General features: G+C 42.6%; 1 protein-coding gene across 1 annotated transcript in view; it reads right to left on the bottom strand.

The window, feature by feature from the left end:
- The window catches only part of FN1 (fibronectin 1), a gene marked incomplete at its 5' end in the record, with an annotated part of 53,875 nt that overhangs the window by 19,902 nt on the left and 15,129 nt on the right, over positions 1-18,844 (bottom strand). The window contains 14 exons of the mRNA XM_009585878.1: positions 431-703; positions 2,999-3,190; positions 3,990-4,076; positions 4,382-4,550; positions 4,862-4,956; positions 6,526-6,792; positions 10,018-10,290; positions 11,686-11,880; positions 12,344-12,433; positions 12,551-12,679; positions 14,323-14,499; positions 14,624-14,801; positions 16,021-16,142; positions 18,534-18,677. Of these exons, the coding sequence (XP_009584173.1) occupies positions 431-703; positions 2,999-3,190; positions 3,990-4,076; positions 4,382-4,550; positions 4,862-4,956; positions 6,526-6,792; positions 10,018-10,290; positions 11,686-11,880; positions 12,344-12,433; positions 12,551-12,679; positions 14,323-14,499; positions 14,624-14,801; positions 16,021-16,142; positions 18,534-18,677 (2,391 nt within the window). The remainder of the gene's footprint in view (positions 1-430; positions 704-2,998; positions 3,191-3,989; positions 4,077-4,381; positions 4,551-4,861; positions 4,957-6,525; positions 6,793-10,017; positions 10,291-11,685; positions 11,881-12,343; positions 12,434-12,550; positions 12,680-14,322; positions 14,500-14,623; positions 14,802-16,020; positions 16,143-18,533; positions 18,678-18,844) is intronic.

Genomic DNA, 18,844 nt, shown 5'->3' with positions numbered 1-18,844 from the left:
AAGAGTGGGGCCACCACTGAAACAGACTGCTGGAAGCTCAAAGAGTTATAAAGACTGGAGGGTGTCTGCTGAACTGCTCCACCGTTTGGCACTCTTATTTTGGGGAATCACAGCTTAAAAGTCTGGTGAATATACAGCTCATGTTTCAGGCTCTTGATTCCAGCTGGATCCCGGAAATCTGAATAGCAGAAGGTAAATAAGCCTGGCAAGTCTGCAGCCATTCACAATATTAAAATGCCTAAAATTAGAAAACTGAGCAGCGCGTATCCATCCCCAGCTGCCATTTAGAGAAAGGAGCGAGCTGGGTCTGTCTGGCTTTGCCCCAGTGAGTGGCTCGATTCCTCTTTGGACAAAGCCCCGTCATCCTGACAGCCACTGACAGCATGAAACACCGTTCATGTCACAAAACACAGAAGTTTTCAAAATTCACCCGTTTGCTGTGTCAGAGTGGTAGGGGCGCTCTCTCCGCCATTAATGAGTGTGATTACACTGATGTCGTAATCAATGCCCGGCTCCAAGCCTGTGACTGTGTAGTATCCTACTGAGGAGTCCACAAAATCTTCAAAAATAGGGACACTTTCTCCTGCCGCAACTACTGTGATGCGGTAACCAATAATGGTGGAGGCATTTAACGGGGTCCACCTCAGGCCGATGCTTGAGTCAGTTATGTCAACAAAGCTTAGGTCAGTGAGTTGGGGCACCTCTAATGAGTTAAAGAGCAAACGGGAAAGGCAAAGACATACAGAGGCAAAAGAAAGACAAGGGAGAAAAAAGCAGTGTTCATCACTATTAACATCGACAGAACTTCAGAAGCAATTGCGGTGATATGCAGAATTTCTCTTGGGGTTTGGGGGAAAAGGAGGTTTTTTTGGTGGTTTGCTTTTTGTTTTTTTATTTTTCTTTTTATATTGTACCCTTCAATAGCCTCCCCGGGTAGACAGAAGCCGAAACCCCAATCCCCTGAGACAATGCACTTCCACTTCAGACATACCATTTTCAAGAAGGCCTACAAGAGGCACTTAACTTGCAACAAATTTACTTTGAGCAATGATGAGCCATAAAGACCCATCATTTTCTGATGAAAACAGAAACAGAAAGAACATACCAATTTTTTTGTTTTTCAGGTAAAAAACAGAAGATCAAAGCCTATTAATGTATAAATAAAACTACTACTCTGAAATAGCAGTTGATTGACCCTCTAGAATTTTTGTCTTGTTTGAATGGTAAGTCTAACTTTTATCATTGGGACCATGAAAATATCAACCCATTTGAGGGGACTAAATCAGCCTACACCCTCAGCTGGTGAGAACCATCACAAAGCTTCAGTGTGTATCACCCACTACCTGAACTATTTACACTGGACTTGGAAAAAAGTCTGAAATCCCTGTAATGGCTTGAGGATCTGGCCCAGAATTCCTCAAGTTCTACTTACCACTAACTGCTGCAATGTATGTGCTAAAAACAGATGACACCGAACAGTGAGTATTAAAACACTTTCTTGGAAAGATGGCAAACAGTTAAAAATGACCTTTAGATGATAAGCATTCTGTAAGAGCGACAATGTTCTCATATTCAGAGGTTATGCTCAGCACATGATGTGGCAAGAAGCTGACTTGATTTATTGGCTAAATTGTTCAAAAATCTCAGAACTGAGCCACTGAATAAAGATCATCTTCTAGATATTGCCTAAGTTTCTGTATGGCAAACAAGCACAGCTGTGACTGTTTTTCCTATGGATATTATTCCTACAGCAAAGTTGTTCTTTTCCTGTATGTTAGGAACAACAGAATTGGGCAAGGGGTAGGGAATGTTAGATGCATCTTTAATTGACAATGGCCAAATCCTCAGCTGCTCAAGTCAATAGATTGGTATTGATTTAAGCCACAAGATTTGGCTACGTAACTTTAGCAGGGTGATCCTGAAATCAGTGGGAGCTAATGGATCTTCCTCCCTCAGGATCAGACGCCAGTAGGTGAGTCAAAGATGCAGGACTCTGTATCCATTCTGTTGGATCATTACAAGTTAGCTTGAAAAGGAATTATGGGACAGTAATACTGCAAAAGACTGGCTTTAATAACAGTGGTTATGTTCTATTTTAATGTCTTTCTAGGAAAAGACTTATTTTACAGAATACATGGAAAAAAATGCCAGTTTTCTGTAAAATCATTTTTATCCACATGGAATGCATGTACCATATCACCATTAAAGAGTGCAAAAAGCCGGAGACATACATTCTTAGCTTTCCCCCACCAAAAGATGGTGAAGGGCTGAAGCTATTACTGCTTTAATCACAGTATTAGTTCACCCCCAGGGAGCATACAGCACTTCAGTGAAGCATGGAAATTTTAAAGCAGTGTTATAAGAGCAAGCAAACACAGTAGCTGGCATCATTTCAGGGCTGAGCAGAAACAAAAACAAACAAACAGAGCCCTCACAAAGGAAAATGAAATGAAACCATTTGGGGAGATGCATATTAATTTTGCTACTGTGGCTACAAAGGTAGTTTCTGCAGTCATCTCAGCATGTAATGTGAGGTGGCACACACCATTTTGTGTCCCAGAAGTGCTACAGTGATGGACCTTTCAATCTTGACTTTCCTCTCCATTGTGCTGAAGTGATCTTCTGCCACTATGGCTGCCAAAATTTCTCCTGTGCTCGCTTCCCACTCATACCTCTCTTCGCCTACTTCCCATTCCCACCAGCTGTGCTCCAGATGCTGGGGCATTGCAGGGCCAAGTTAAATCTCCGTTGCTCTTCAGCTCAGTGTACTGATACAACAGATCCATCTCTCTACCACCACCCCGTTGACAGACAATGTAGGCTGCCCATGCAGAGAAGTACACAGGTATAAGAGCTGCTCTGCCACATGCTGGCACATGGCTATTCTGCTTCTAAGTCTAAGCCCTCTGCCATCAGACTAACAGGAGTTTTGCAGCGTAGAGCTCTCGGGCTCAGCAATTCGACTTTAAGTAGCTAAAACTGCTCATCCTTTCATTACCTTGTGTGACGGTTTCAGAGATGGGGATACTCTCCTGGTCGTCCTTGATTGAGTAAACGCTGACATTGTACTCCACACCAGGGTTTAGGTTTTCAAAGGTGCAAGTGGTCTGATCTGCACCTACTACTTCCTCCAAGGTAGAGCCCTGCTGTCCATTGGTAGCAGCAGTGGTCACTCGGTACCCACTGATGCCTGAAATACAGACATACCAGTATGCAGTGATCTCATGCTGTATTGATTTACATCAGGCCTCAGTATAAACAACTGAAGCAAACACATTACATTTTACAAGTGATTTTGCCACCCTGAGCCCAGCAGGCAAGAGGTTGCTTTGTCAAGCACCCCGAAACAAGCTTCCCAGGAGGTAGCCATGCCCCGCTCACAGCATAGTTTCAGTTCCCTTTGAGACATTACCAAACTGAAAATCGCATGACACGTCAAGAAAAGATACATCTACTGACTGAGAGTGGGGTTTTCAAAACCCTTCAATCCTTGTTTTACAGGAGTCAATTGTACAGCTCCCATCAACTATCGTTGAAGAGTTCATCTTGAACACTTTCAGATCTTCCATGCTTAGTTTCAAAAACATGAACTCATTCTTCACTGTCAGCAAACTTTTTGGTCCATTTTGCTTTCCTTCCCTTGGACTTTTTTAAAACCACTGGGGATATTTTAAGAAATTCTTCAAATACCTAAACCAACTGAAATATTTAAACATATTCACACTCCAAAATAGTGTTTTATATGGAATGTAAATCATGAAGAGTCCTATGGCAACCTATACTTAACTGTGAATTATATCCTTGAACATATTTCTATAGATATAGCATATATATATTTTCTGTATCTAGAAATATGTACATTTTTCCTTAAACGACTCAACAGCAAGCTTCCTATCAGTCTCCTTAATGAACTGCAAGGCACCCCAGAACAAACATCAGTGTTCCGATACAACAGGAGGTTTGAGCATAGAATGAGTTCCCATAGTTACCTGGAGTTGTACTTCTATCCCAAGAGACTACCAGGATCCCAGTATCAGGATTAGGCTCTAGGCGCAGGTTGGTCGGTGGAGACAATGCTGCAAGCGTTCAGACAAATGGGTCATTTATGGCACTGAGAATCATGCTAGCTCCCTCAGCATCCCTTCTCCCCACATTATATCCTCACCCTTCAGAATTAGCTAAAAATAGTCTCCTGAAGTTGTGACCCTGCATTGCATAAGCTAGTGCTACTGTCACCTATGCATCAAAAAGAAAAACACCTTTCAGACCACGACAGGAGGAAAAGACCAGAAGTGACTCCCAGAAGATAGCCATCGATCTGGGGAGCACAGAGGAAGCAAGTGGAAGCAGGAGTAATTGTGGAAAAGCAAATGTGTCGTACGTGTAGTCACTTTCCTGATGATCGGAGTCTCTCTCTCCTGGCCGTCCATCAGGACTGTGAGGCTGTAGGTGTACTCCACTCCAGGGGTCAGGCCAGATATCACGATGCTGCCAGAATCAGAGATGACCTCCCGAGGAGCCTCTCCACCTTGGCTTGGGCGCACACCCAGCTGCAGAGAAGCAGCAAAGTTTGCTTTTCAGTCTCAAATACTCCTACCCCAGCCAACTACTAGCATCCTGACTTACCATCCAACGTGAGTATCACGGGCCCTTATGCTGTCCCACTTGACCTGAAGCCCAGAGGACATGCTTGCATTAACCTTTGTGACTTAGACCTGACTGCTGTAAGCAGCACGTCTTTTGCACCTCTTTCCTTTGTGCTACTATCTTCACTGCAGCCCGTAGTAAACAGCTTTAATCTGTCCTCCCTATCACAATGACGCAAGAGGAAAAAGAAACATGGGACTTCAGATTCTCCTACCTTGAAACCAATCCTTGGGGCAGGTGTCCAGGTGATGACAATAGAAGTCTCAGTCACTTCTGTGTTAAAAGGAGGAACAGAGCCAACAGGCTGATCTGTGAAATGAATTGACACAGTTGAAGTCTAGCTGCTGTGATGCCACCAAACAGTTAGAAAACCAGGCCTATAGCAGTGCAAATAGCAAGAGGTATGTAGTAAGACACTGAACTATATTACTTTCGAAAATCCAGTGATTTGGGAGGGATCTGACAGATGACTTCTGCCTGCTGCTGGGCTTGACAGACACACTATGCAAGTGGTCTAATCATAGCCAGTGTTTTTGTTGTTCCTGAGGAAAACGAAAATATTGAACTGGGCCTTGTAAGTCCTCCATGCATCCAACCCCAAGAATTCGGGGAATATTGGTTTTGGCATGATACCCAAAGTGTTCCTCAAAAAGCAGCTTTTTTTCCTTCACCCACCATATGCCATTCCATCAGCAGAACACTACATCCTTGCTGTCATCCAGCTGTCCCAGCTAGGACCATCTCATCCCTCACAAACATCTTCAACTCTTTTGAAGTCAGCAGAGTTAAAGGGAGCTCAAAGTCAATCTGAGGAATCTGTGGTCTCATTGATATCTGTCAGGAGCATCACACAGAAGCCAAAGCCTTTGTGTACCCCAGAATCAGTCCAAATAACTCCACTGAGTTTAATCTGAATTGACCTCGTTGTTAATGAAGAGACTTGGTTTATTAATCTATAGTCTTAAACTGGACTGGTTTCATTCAGATAAGCCAGAATTTGAAGGCAATATTCATCTAAGATATCCAGCCATATCCTAATTGAGAAATATTTATAGATAAGGCTGGCTGTCAGCAAAAAGCACCTTGCCAAGGTCAACAGTGTTACTGTGATTAAAAGTTTGAACCCTTATTTTAATTTCACATTGTACTAAAAGAAACTACATTCTCTTTTGAAAAGAGGATGTGGTTCTGGGCTTGGATGGCTTTGAGTTTTGCTAGTTTATATGACCGCTTCATCATTATTTAAACAGTGAATCTATCTGTTCTTTCTAGAAGTATGTGTGGGTTTTTACAGAACTCCCTTTCCTCCCAAAATTTGCTTAATATTTCTTCCAAGCCAGCAGCACAAGCACAGATGACTGAAATTTAAAAAAAAAAAAAAAAAAAAAGGATAGAATGCAATGTTTGTGTCAGTTTCTGCAGTTGAGCTGCCTTAGATGGTATGGTTGGGCTTGAGAAATTACTGCCTTCAGCTTTATACAAATGACAGACTAATTATTTGTTTCCCATTTTAAGGAAGCTGTTTGCTTTCCTTGATTTGTCATGCCAAAACCAAACAACTAGAAAGATCAAGTAAAATTAAATTTCTTTTTCATTCAGTTAAACAAAACCTGAGGTACCAGTAGTAAGTTTTCCCTTTTGTTTTTAACCACCAAACGCTGAAATATATTTTACTAAAAGCTTTTTGATGCAAATAACTCTCTTTTTCCTGCCAAATAGTTCAGAAAGAAGAACAAGGAATATTTCCCAAGCTATTCTGCTGGAATGCTACTTCAAAAGGCTGCTTCTGTAAACCAATTCACAATAGCCACTTTCAGCACAAGTTTTGAAGAAAGGCCAGGGCGTTAGGGAAGAGGAACATGGGCCTATTATACTTACAAGTTGTGAAGACTCCAGTCTCTCTGGCGCTTTGCAAGTCATCTTTAACTGCCACAAGGTACACGGTGTACTCAGTGCCAGGCTGCAAGTTCCTGAGAAGGTACTTGGTGGCAGAAGGTCCCACATTGTAGGTCCTTGGTTGACCTCCTCTTGTGGGACCTGCAGTCAGCCGGTATCCTGTGATCACAGCACGGGGCCGCATCCACAACACTAACACTGAATGCTCCGTGGTATTGAGAAATCTCAGGTTGGTGGGGGCATCGAGCTCTGGGGAAGAAAAAGCATAACATGCCTCAATTTTCCACTGAATCTCTACTGCACCCCTACTTCCAAAGCGTGTCCATTACCACGCAAAACACGTGGATGTACGATGAGCCTGTATTTCCCATTTAGGGCACGAGTGTAACAGTACAGAAAAGAGAAGGTGGGGACTATGAGAGAGCTAGAAATAGAAGTGAAATAACTATATCCATGCCTCAGTGCCATCCGATAATATGCTGGGCCAGGCAGACCTGCGCATTCTGGGCTGCGCCGATTTGGGTCGCTGTCATACGTGCCATCCCATGGGGAAGTCAGGCTAACGGCTGAGGCGAGACAGATGAACCCAACCGCACTCAGGAATTTCAATAGTTTCTCACGAATGCTAAGCATTTTTTAAAAATCAGCTCAGTTTAGACTTGTCAGCATAAGCACGGAAACCTAACTTTAGCCCTTTTTTGTTAAAAAGATTTATTCTTTTAAATCTTTGCCCAGTCCTACTCCTTGACCTCTCAAAATCCCTTCCCAAAACAAAACACCCCCACTTTATCATTTTAATGTAAAAATAAGTAACAGTCAGCAACTTCCTGCAGAAAACCAGTTCCTAGATCTACTTAAAAATAATCACACCATGGAACTGACTATACAACAATTCTAAGCATGCTCATCTCTCTCATGGGATTCACGCAACGGCTTTTATCAGGCTTCCTCCCCTTTTTATCACCACCTCTGGGAAGCTGCTGAAACTGATAACCCAGAAAACTACATAAACAAGAGGCTGAAGCAACACGGCTTCTTCAGCACTGGAGTCCAGTGAATGGCAGAGATGTCACTACCTTTGGCTGAGACAAGATGAGGCTCAAAAGGGGGAAAGACACTTAAGCAATTTGCCCCCGCAGCAGGCAGGGTAGCACTGGCTGCAGCGAAGAGTTTAATAGTGTCTACATGGCGAGTTTCCCCACCTTTCCTAGGCCTCAATTATATGTTGAATTTAAGAGCAGTGAGGAGAGGTTCCATCAATGCTCTTTTTTGATGGCAAATGCTTTTTTCTCCCCCTGAGTAAATAACATTTTTGTGATAGAAGTTAATGTTTTCTTCACTCTCCCAGTGATTCAGTGGGAAGCAGGTTTTGTCCTTTTTGTTTTCTCCCCAGTTGTTTTCTCCTTTTTTGAGGAGGGAGGGAAAAGGAAGCAAAGACTTCCTTCTTCCACCACTTCCAAAGATGGGGGAGATCTAAAAGACAAAGGATGAGTGTGACCCTCCTTAGGCCCATCTCCAACCCACGGGCTGAAAGTCAGCTTTATCTCTTGTTGGTACTTAGATCTGTGCTAAGTCTCATCTGACAAGGATTGTATCTTCCTCCAATTTGTAGCCTACAGTCAGTTCCTTTCTGCACAATTTAATTTGCCAGCCCTATTAGGCTTTTATCACTTCCTCTCCCCATACTAAAGGAAAAAGGGGAAGATTAAAAAGCCACACACACACTCAGAGTTTATTTGTAGACTGCTTTTTAACGGAAGGCCAAAAAGAGAATCACATTTACACCGTGGGAAGAGACTTTTGCTGCAGGGTTTTCCTTGGGAACTCTGAATGATTTCTGTTTCCCAGGACTTTCGATTACAGGATGCAATTTATGTGAATACTTTCTGAAATGTGGTTTAGGCAAAGCAGTTAAGCGGATGATCATAGCCTATGGAAAATGATTCCAGACATTTGTAACTAGCCCTGTGCTGTCTGAATCAAATGTCTATGCTCCAATGTACACCTCTGTGTGTGGACTTTCAGAGGGGCTCTCCACTTAGCCAAGGCTTCTGAAAACAACCACAAGAATTACAGATCTAACTGGGAACTAAGTCATTGTTCTAAATGCTTCCAAGGGAGTTCAAACTCTTAAGTCGCATCCTCGCTTTAGAAAGCCTCACTTGAAAGAAGAGGGAGGGTGTTCACACCGTATATGTTACACTCAAATCAGATACCTATGTCAAAGGACAAAGACAAGGATCCCGTTCTCCCTGCATAATCAAGGGACATGGTAAGAGGGAGAGGCACTATTTATGGCTTATAACTTTACAGATGTAAGCAAAAAGTATTTTCTCAAACAGCATGGCTATATTCACAGATTATCCCATTTCTTTTCCTTCCCTCTCATCTTTATAAGAGTTGGGCTGGATTCTCAAAAGTTGCTCTCATTTACTGAAAAGTATCGGAACAGCAACAGATGCGCATAGCTGAATTTTGGTCCTTTGAATAACGTGACCCAGTCAAAGAACACCACAAACACCGAGTAACCCTTCTATTGCCCAATAAACAGGATCTGTTCAAATGAACCGCATCCCAGGTTCTACCTGATCTGCTTCTCTCGGATCAAAAATGGAGATAACCACTCAAACCCATGCTAAACTCCTCCTCTTCCATCTGAAAGCCTACATCTTGCCCAGCCACTGCTCCTCTCTTCTCTGCGCTTCTACAAAGCAAAAAGCAATGCCTGACAGACTGCGTACTTTGCTTGTCATCTTGCCTTACACTGGTGACGTGTTGCGCTGCCACCAGATCATTAGCAATCGGGTTCTGAGAGATCCTGTATGACCCTTCCTGAAAAATAAATGCTCCCCATGGCTCTTGTCAACAGTCCATTGAGGTCACTGCAAACCAGTTCCCCAGGTTTCACTGGGGGGGATGAGACAGCCTGTGGAAAGCCAGGCCTGACCTGGCAAAGCTGAAATGCAGTCCTTTTAATGATAAGGCCTGTCCTTACATGTGCATGCAGAACTCCTGCTGCTGAGAGTAGAGCCAAATAGGTATGTAGCTGTCAGAAAGGAGATAGGGATTTTCAGAATAATCTCAGCAAGGCTCCTAAGTCATGCTGAAATCTGCCCTAAGGTATCCTCAGGAAAAAAAAAAAAAACCACCATCACAGGCTGCAATCTGTGCTGTAAAAGAACTGCAGGGCTCATCAATTCTCAGTCAGTAATAAAAAAGTTGAATTCCAGCCATATGAAATTGTTTTAAAGTGCCATGAGAGTTAAACTCCCATTGGAAAGCCCTGGAGGAGGATAAATCTGCTGAAGAGATCATTGTTTGAGTGAATGAATTCCCAGCCCTGTCATCCTAGTTATGGGATACCTCCTGGGCTATAACTGTTGCACTTTAAGTGCTCTGTTTATGTATTTCTCTAAGCGACAGAGAACTATGCACTTCAAAAGGTTGAAAAAAGCATGAAGGAAAGACACTTACTGGTGGTTTGCTCTCCAGTCAAAGGTTTGCTCTCCCTGCCATGGCTCACAGCAAAGATCTTAAAGAGATAGGTTGTTCCCGGGAGCAGGTCAACAACTTCAGCAAAAGAGGCCCTGGTGATAGGCAGTCTCTGGCCATGTTGGCCAGGGCGATTGACAGGGATCACTTCCACTCGATAGCCAGACACTTGGCTCTGCGGTGGGGTCCACATGATGGTGATCTTGACATCGGAAACCTCCACAAACTGCAGATCTTTGGGTGAAGGAACTTCATCTGAAAGCAAAGCGACAGAACAGTGTTAGAGGGAGTCCTTAGCAATTGACAGGAGAAGCTATAGGTTTACATGGAAGAAAGAAGTGAATTTTGATTGAACAACGAACGGATAGCCCAAGAACATTTACAAAATTAAAAATGTCATGGTAACCTTACTGCGAACTTGTATACACACATTCCCAGACAATATTCAAGCAGACTACAATTCAAAATGTCACTACATAGTTTTAAGTATTTTATGCCTTCAGTCACAGAAGGTATCTTGCTGTCACAGAAAGAGAACTGAAAGACCAGATGTAATATGCTACAGAACTTCAAGTATATGCAGAACCAAAAGCTTGAGGGGAAAAAAAATACTCCAGGGATTGGAAACAAGAAACTCCTTTTAAAATTAAAAGAGAGGGTTTTCAAAACCCATGGCATGTTCTGAATGTCTGTAATTAACTTAAAATCCATCTTTTACAATTAAACAAGTACAGGGGCTGATCTGGCCTTACTGTAGTCAAAGACAAAATCCAGTTCCTCTGTGCTGGTCCACAGTGCTGCACCCTTGAATTCCTATGTTCAAATTAAGTTTCTTCAGATTAGGACTGATACTGCCCTAAGGTTAACCAATGCACATTTTTGGAAGATACAGATGCCAAACCATAAAATCATTGAGCTGAGTTCATTCCTGGTAAATTCCCATTTGCAAACATGTGCTTGCAACTTGCAGGACCATCACATTCCACCGCTACCACATCTTTTCTTTTGGTTTGGCTATTCAGCCCCAATTGGATAATTTAAGAACCCTGAAACCAGTAGTTTTTTAAATTCTGGGTGCCTCAAGTTTAGATCGTATGGTGTTATTTTGGCACATCAGTCAATGCTGAGCAATCTCTCATCCCCACTGACTGCACTGGAAAATAACGGTTAGGACTGAAAGGGAGAGGGAGAAGTCAGGTGAACGATTTGGATTTGTGCTGTGGTGTCCGAGTACATAACCTTAAACGTCTGCAGGCCAAGGACTGAGGCAAAATGATTTACCAGGCTCTTAAGAAGATCTATTAGCAGAATCCCCTTAAGACAACTTCGGAAACTCTGATCTCTCTTTTCCATAGACACAATGCAAGACCAATATTTTGACCTGCCTGCAGTCTGATCCCTAGGAATTACAACCCTATTAATGCAGAGTAGTAGCTTGACTGTGTCAATTCGTAAGTGAGTATGACTTTACTATAGAACTTCAATACCAGTGACATTTACAATTAAAAACCACAACAACGATGACAAAAATCAGAATTGAGTCCATTTAAGGATTCATTTAGCTAGAGCAATGTGAGCCTGCATTGTCATTTGGCTCTATGTACTAACAGAAAACTCAGTGACTGATATCCAGAACATGCTGACCCTTACCTGCGCGTGGGACGCCTGTGGTTTCCTGTTGGATGAAGACAGGAGTACTCTCCTGATTTTCTTCCACTGCGTAGATGCTGATGTTGTACTGAACACCCGGCATCAAGTCACTGAGTGTTACAGAGGTTGCAGTGTCAGGCAGGGTAAGCTCTGTGCTGCTGCCTTCCACAGAGGGTGTGTAGATAATTCTGTACCCTAAAGCAAGAGGGATATATATAGTTCTTAACCACAATCAGTAAGCCAGCACAAGGAATGCTAGAAACGAGAACTAAACTGATCTCCCTACTGAGGTTTCACGAAAACAGTCCTGAACTTCAGTAGAACCTGTGGCTTGCCTTTGCTCACATCCCATCTACAGACTGCACACTCACAATGCCTTACAAAGCATAATCTGACCTGGATTAGAATATTTCTGAGCTTTGACATGTGGATTTAGGGTCTATACAGTTCTCATGCTTGTTATGGGATGGTCTGGGTGACAAAGAGAAGGTCATGAGGCTTGTTTTTATTTTACCAAATCCAGCTTTCCAGCTGGTCTCTCAGCCTGGGCAGAATTATGCACTCACCCTCTGTCCCAGAGTTATACTTTACTTTCTTTTTTACCTAGATTTCAGATTCTACCAACAATGCAAAATAGGTGCACTCCAATTAGACAAACCTGTGATTGGAGCCTGTGGTCTGCTCCAGCTAATAACAATTGATGTGTCATCTACACTTTCCACGGTGTGATCAGGAGGTGCATCAGGAGCTGTTTAAGGGAATGAACAGAGGAGGACAGCAAGCGTGAGGATAAGAGGTAACACAAATTTATTGAGCAAACAATAAAAACAGCTTTCAAAGTGCAGCAACACCCACAGACACATACCTGTAGTCTGTGAAGTAGACAGGATCAGATTCTGCTCTCCTTCTTCAGAGATCTGATAGACATTAACGATATACTTGCGACCAGGAAGCAAGTCAGGGATGTTGACAGAAGTGGCTGTGCTTGGAAGATCTAAGGAAGGCAGGAAAGAAAAAATTGCCTTAGCAATTCTATCTTCTTGCTTTCTCCAAATGAAATAATTCTCCAAATGAACAGAGACCTCTGTTCTAATCTGGGCTGAATCACAGTCTTCCTGCAGTAAAACAGCAATTGTTCTGCACTGTGTCTTTAATGCACATCAGAAAAGCTGTGTGGAGAGTTGGGACAGGTCTCCACACTCAGCAAGCAGGCAACATCTAGGACAGCAAGGCTTGACGTGTGATATGGCAGGGCAACTTGAGCAGCAGCCCCCCGCACACCGCTGGCATTTAGCCATCTCAGCTAACTGAGTATTCATTTAATACCCTGACTGTTGTATTTTCAATACAGAAATATATGGAAAAATTTTCACATGAATAAGTTATGTGGAAAGACTGACTCATGAGTGGAGAAGAATGACAGCATGAGGGCTGATGAATTTCTTTCCCCCATCCCTTCCCCCAGATGTCCACCTACATGCCAGATGTAGGAAATTCCCCATGAAGCAGCTCCTTACTGGCCAGACCGAAGCCAAGCATCTTAAGGGAAACCGGGAATTGCCTTTCAATTTGCCTGTAAACCTCTGTCTGTAGACAAATGAGCTCAGGAGCTGCTTCACAACACAGCTCAGCTGTCTGGGCAGCCAGTGTGCAGACAACAAAGGTGGTGACAGTGCTGGCAGTCCCGGTGTAAGCCACTTCTGCTTATGAGTCCAAGCCTGTGAGTTCAGGGGAGCAACAGTCCAGGGAGAATTATGAGGTCAGAGGATTACTGTTCTTTTTCTCATGTTGTTCTTCTATCATACTCATGTCCAAATAGCTACTATAACCTCAAATCCCCATGAGATATTGCTATTACCATTGTTAAGACAGGAAATTAGGAAAAAGAAGTTAAGATGAAATTATGTGTGGTGACACAGGCTCTACAGTAGATGTAGGAAAAGTGGATTCAATTCGTAGGTCTGAGCCCAGTGCCTTTAACCAGCTTCCTGGCTTAGCTAGGTTGTCACATTATCAAAGATGAGTAAGATTCAATCCAAACAAAACAACTGACAGAGCGGACTGGAACAGACATCCATGAGATGACAAGTAGCCAAGAGAGGGCATTTGGGAAAGATTTCTCTCTGTCCATTCTGATGGAAGGACAAAGGTATAGCAAGGGAAATTAGCCAGGAGGCAGGTTCGAAAAATAGGTTTGGTTTTCTTTTCATTTGCACTGCTGCTTACTTCAGGATGTTGTGGAAGCTAGTAAATTTACAGGATTTCAAAAGGAAAAAAAGACTGGACAAATTCATGGAACTGAAAAGAATAAAGAATAAATGTATCTACCCACAGTTATTACAAATCCACCACCCTGGCTCAGGGAGTTTTCCTCCGCAGGACAGTATTCTGAGGGGGCATTGCTATATACTTGGCTTGTTCTCACACTCTTCCTTGGAAATGAACTTACAGCCATTGATGGAGAAAGGACAATGAACTAAGTGAGCTTTTAATCTGAGCTAGTCCTGCTATCCTAATTGAATCATACTGAAAGACAGCGAGATCCTCACTATTTACACTAGCTATACTGATTGTCACAGAAAACAGCGATGTACTGTTAGCAATGCTTTGGTCTAGTAGACTTAAATATTGTCTCACCAAGGTACTGTGGCTCATCGCCCTCCTCGCTCAGCTCATACTCAACACGGAATCCAGAAACTGTGTCAGAAGCAGAAACCCAGGAGACAACAAAGCTGTTGGCTGTGATTTCAGTGACTGACTCTGAAGTAGCAACCACAGGAGGAAGAAGAGTTGTCTCTCCTGAAACAGTGTTGCCTACAAGAGAGAAGAAAGAGAGGTTTAATTAACTATTGCTACTTTTGTGTTAACTGGGATGCATGAAACAAAGACTTAGGTGAAGGAGATCAGGTTTTTCTGGATGCCCCGCTGTTCAACTTACTTGTCACTGCTGTGGTGCTGGTTGTGGTAAAATCAAAGCGTGTGACTTCTTTGTGGCCATACCGCTGAACACTGATGAGCTGTCCTTCATATATCACACCAGGCTTCAGACCTGAGATGGTATAGGAGTTCTGGTAGCCGGGGATGGTGGCTTCCTTCCACTGCCTTCCAGAGTTTTTCTGCAAGAACAAGGACACCCAAATAGTGAGAGACTCCTTAGCTTGCAAGCAGAGGTATCTAGTGACCTAACCTGCTACATGGTTACCAAGCATGGTGATATTCAAACACAGGTGCAATTCGAATGGCTAACGCACAGAGGCAAGTCAAAGAAAATGAGAAAGGTATGCCAGGAAGCAGGGCTAATGACATTTTGGGTGATTAAGTTTTACTGGGAAAAATTGAAAAACAATCTAGCTTTGAACTTTTTCCTGTAAAAGGAGCATTATTTGTAATACATACAATAAATTCATTCCTTTATCAAAAATGCATTAAAGCATGAAAGAATGGCTGGAAAATGCATATTTAAAGGCTGTTCACAATAACACTCTAAGCCATCATCTGAAAACAATATACAGAAAAGTGCTTCCCTTCTACCCTGCGTTTGAACTCTATGGGAAGCTCTAAAATAATGCTCCATCCTCTGAGGTTTGTACTCCAGTGCTTTAAAGTCCATTTCATTCAGGCCTTGATCCAAGATACACTGAAGTCAGTAAAAAGACTTGACTGCCTTTAATGGCTTTGGATCAGGGCCTTTATTGTTCTCTTAATAACAGGCAGCATCGAGGTATTAACGTTCTTAATCATTAAGTGGTCTTTTGTAAAGCTGTACTCAGGGGAACTGTAACACAACTCATCTACATTGGTTAAAACGAATCATTCCTCAAATATGAAGGAGCCAACAAGCAGTGGTTAACCAGCTTTGGTTTAGACTTCACAGAAGATAGGAAATGTCTGTTTATTTAATCCTATGCTAGCTGTTTCTATCTTCATATCCTACTCATTTCTACCTCCTCATTAATAGGATAAAATCTATCCCAGTTGTCTCTGGATATGCACATGGTACTAAAACAATGTTTCTTAGGATGAGGGAGCTTCCACAAGGATTTACATTACTTAAAGTGAAGAAGGATATGAACTTGTCTGCTTACTGTGCTAGTGCTTTGGTTAATAAGATACTTCATGAACACAGTGACCAGTGAAGTTTGGGCAGGAAAACATCAAGTGTTTATACAGCACTGGTTATCTTTGATCCTCAGAGTAACTGTTGACCTCGACAGGACAAGGACACCGAGTTAGCAACTCAAGTTTGCTGAAATCTTGTCAGCCACTTCTTTCGGACACAGAAAAAGCCAAATAAAGTATTTTTGATGAATGAATGATGATGAATGTGGCACTCACCGGTCTCCAGCGCAAAATGTACTTGGTGATGTGAGATCGTTCAGGAGCGTTCCACTGGATGGGGTGGGAGTTTGGCTGATTTGTACTCTCTGTGATGATCACCTGAACAGGCCCAGTCGACCCTGAAAAAAAGAATTCCCATTTTTTACGTACTGGGGATGCTTTTCTTCTGCCTTTGTTGTGGAGTCATCAAAAAGCAAGAAAGTTGTGTGGCTCAAATACTATTTCTATACATAGGAAGTAAGTCATATTGTGTTTCTATCTGTAATGCTTCATTGCTCCTTAGAAAACTGATGAATTAGAATGTATTCTGTGGGGGACTTAACCTATGCTGTCTGGGTTAATTTCCTGGGAGTTATCAATGAAATAGAAAACTGGAGCTGTCTAGTATAGAAAAAGTCTGCAAAGCAAAGTTATACTGTTCAAAGAGAGTGAGCTTCTCAGCAACAAACTGCTTTCATAAATTCCTATCTTCTGCCCTGGGAGCAGGGAAACAGACGAGAAATATCTGCCCAATCCAGGTCTGATCTTGTGGCACGGTGAGGGCAAATTCCTGATCTGACATTGAATACACCCTGCAAAGAGACACTAATCTTTTACTATTTTACTAAATTTCCTCATCAGTTGATTTGAAACACTGAATTTTCATGACTCTGTGGAGCACTCCACAGGCAGTGAGGCATGTCTTCCACACACAAACCACACCAGAAGGGCTGGTGGAAGCCTTGAGATAAATCAGGCCCATAAACTCATGAAAATACAAGTTCAGCCGTACTTTAATACTTAAGACTATCAACTGCATTTAGCCAGATCAGGCTCAGGCGTATTTTCTCCATAAAGTCCTCTAATAGAGAAGGGAAGGTTTTATGATCCCAAGGTTCTCCTTTCAGTCCCTCCCAGCCCTGCTGGGGAGGTTTCACTGAACACTCAGCAGCACTATGCTTGTGTTAGTTCTCAGAAAATCCCAGCGAAGAACAGCCTGGAATCTGCAGAAAAGTGTCTTGTTTTAGCCATTAAATACTTTAACCCTCCCTCCACTCCCACCATTTCTAATTATAATTTATTTGGACAACTGTGTAACATATATACCCGCTCCATATTTAACGGGACTTCAAGGCAAACAAACCTGTGCCCTCAGGCAGAAAATTTCAAAGCTCATCTAACCCCAAACCTACATTCAGAAACATTAGATTTGGTTTATTTACACATTTTCAGTCACTCTTGTGTCTAAAGAAGCCCAAAGCCCTGGTCTCCAGTCTGGAGGCATGCATATTTCACATAGCTAAGGGAGATGTTTGTTTTAAGCAGTCTGACAGGAGTCAATGAAGCTCAGCAAGCCCCAAGAAGAAACTCAGAGGAAAAAAAAGTCCAAAGAAGGCCTGCTTCCTATTCTTGCCCACCTTAGTTCGCTGCCCCAAAGTAAAGTCTAGTTCTGTCTGTCAAGTGTCCTATTCCCTTGTCTCTGGCTCACTAGCTGTATGGCCACGGACAGAAATGCAGTCAGTTCATGGACAACGCTGCTGGGTATAGGTCAGGCTCAACAGGGTGCTGTCGCAAAGACCTTCTATACGATGTGCGTGAAGCAAATCTCAGAGAAGAGGTACTCACCTTATTTATGTGAAGCATTTAATTGCAACGGACTTCAAAGGGGTTAGTCCCCTTCTACAGCAGGGTCACCTATATTAAAACCCTCTTTCTGAATGAGCCTCACATTCCCTTTCTTACCTTGCAGGGCATTTAGGGGATAAATACATTGTAGCTACTAACTTAACCTATCTTAATATAAAAGCAGAGAATCAACTCAGCATTGAATCTGCTACATCTGATCTTTACACAGTTCCTCCACATTTATGCTCAGAGATGGATTGGGAAATCAATGACTTGAGCATAGTCTTCTCCTCCCAACAGGGAAGCCACAACACAGCCCTAATATCTTATCTTATTCAGATTAAGACAGTGATAGTTGCAACTTTAGATGGGAAAGTAGAGTTGTTCCCCTTATCATGTTCTGTTCAGGGAACTGAAACAGAACAAGCCAACAAACAGGCATTGCCTGTCCCTACAAAGATTTCCTGGAACTGACTGAGCAAACGAAAGTTCAAATATTTGATTTCTTCAGGGTACTGATCAGGAAAAATGCTTCATTCCATGGTGGATTTTGCTTCTGTAGTGAGCGGAAGAGGAAAGACTACACACGTAAGAGTTTTAAGCAATAGAAACTGAAGGTTGCAGGTGTGATATCGCTAAATACCAAGAGGCAATGTAAACCCAAGTTGTTGTGTGAACTGATAGTCATTCTCTAAACTAACCCTGGCCTCAGGAATAGGTGTTAACAGCCTGGCCCCTTCTTTCTAATCATGACACCTGTTTGTGTCTGCCAAGGTGGGGGCGGGGAAATGGTTCTGTTTAAAAAGGAAATCAAAAGGAATAATGTACAGAAATCTGAACAGGTGAGGGGTGGAAAGATGGCTTTCCTCGTTGGTTATGAGTTGGTTATCTGTTGTGTTTCTTACCAGGATAGGTCTGCAGAGGCTGGCAATGCCATTCTCCAATACCACGACCATAGCAATAGCACTGGTATCTGACACCATGGACGTACTTCTCCCATGAATCTCCAATTTGGTAAAAGGTACGGGTTTCTGAATCCTGGCATTGATCTAAAGGCACAAAAGAGAGGGTTAACCACTACGTGTTACTGAAACCATAGTGAAAAATCTATGCAGAACACAGAAGTGTAAGTCACAAGAGACTTTTACACAAAGAAATGTTACACCAATGTTTATTTGCAAACATAGTTACATAAAAAGAAAGTGCCACCAGAAAC

The sequence above is a fragment of the Fulmarus glacialis genome, unplaced genomic scaffold (assembly GCF_000690835.1).
Source record: "Fulmarus glacialis isolate BGI_N327 unplaced genomic scaffold, ASM69083v1 scaffold6569, whole genome shotgun sequence".
Lineage (NCBI taxonomy): Eukaryota > Metazoa > Chordata > Aves > Procellariiformes > Procellariidae > Fulmarus > Fulmarus glacialis.
The sequence above is the reverse complement of the archived record's forward strand: the minus strand, read 5'-3'. Positions and strand labels throughout refer to the sequence as shown.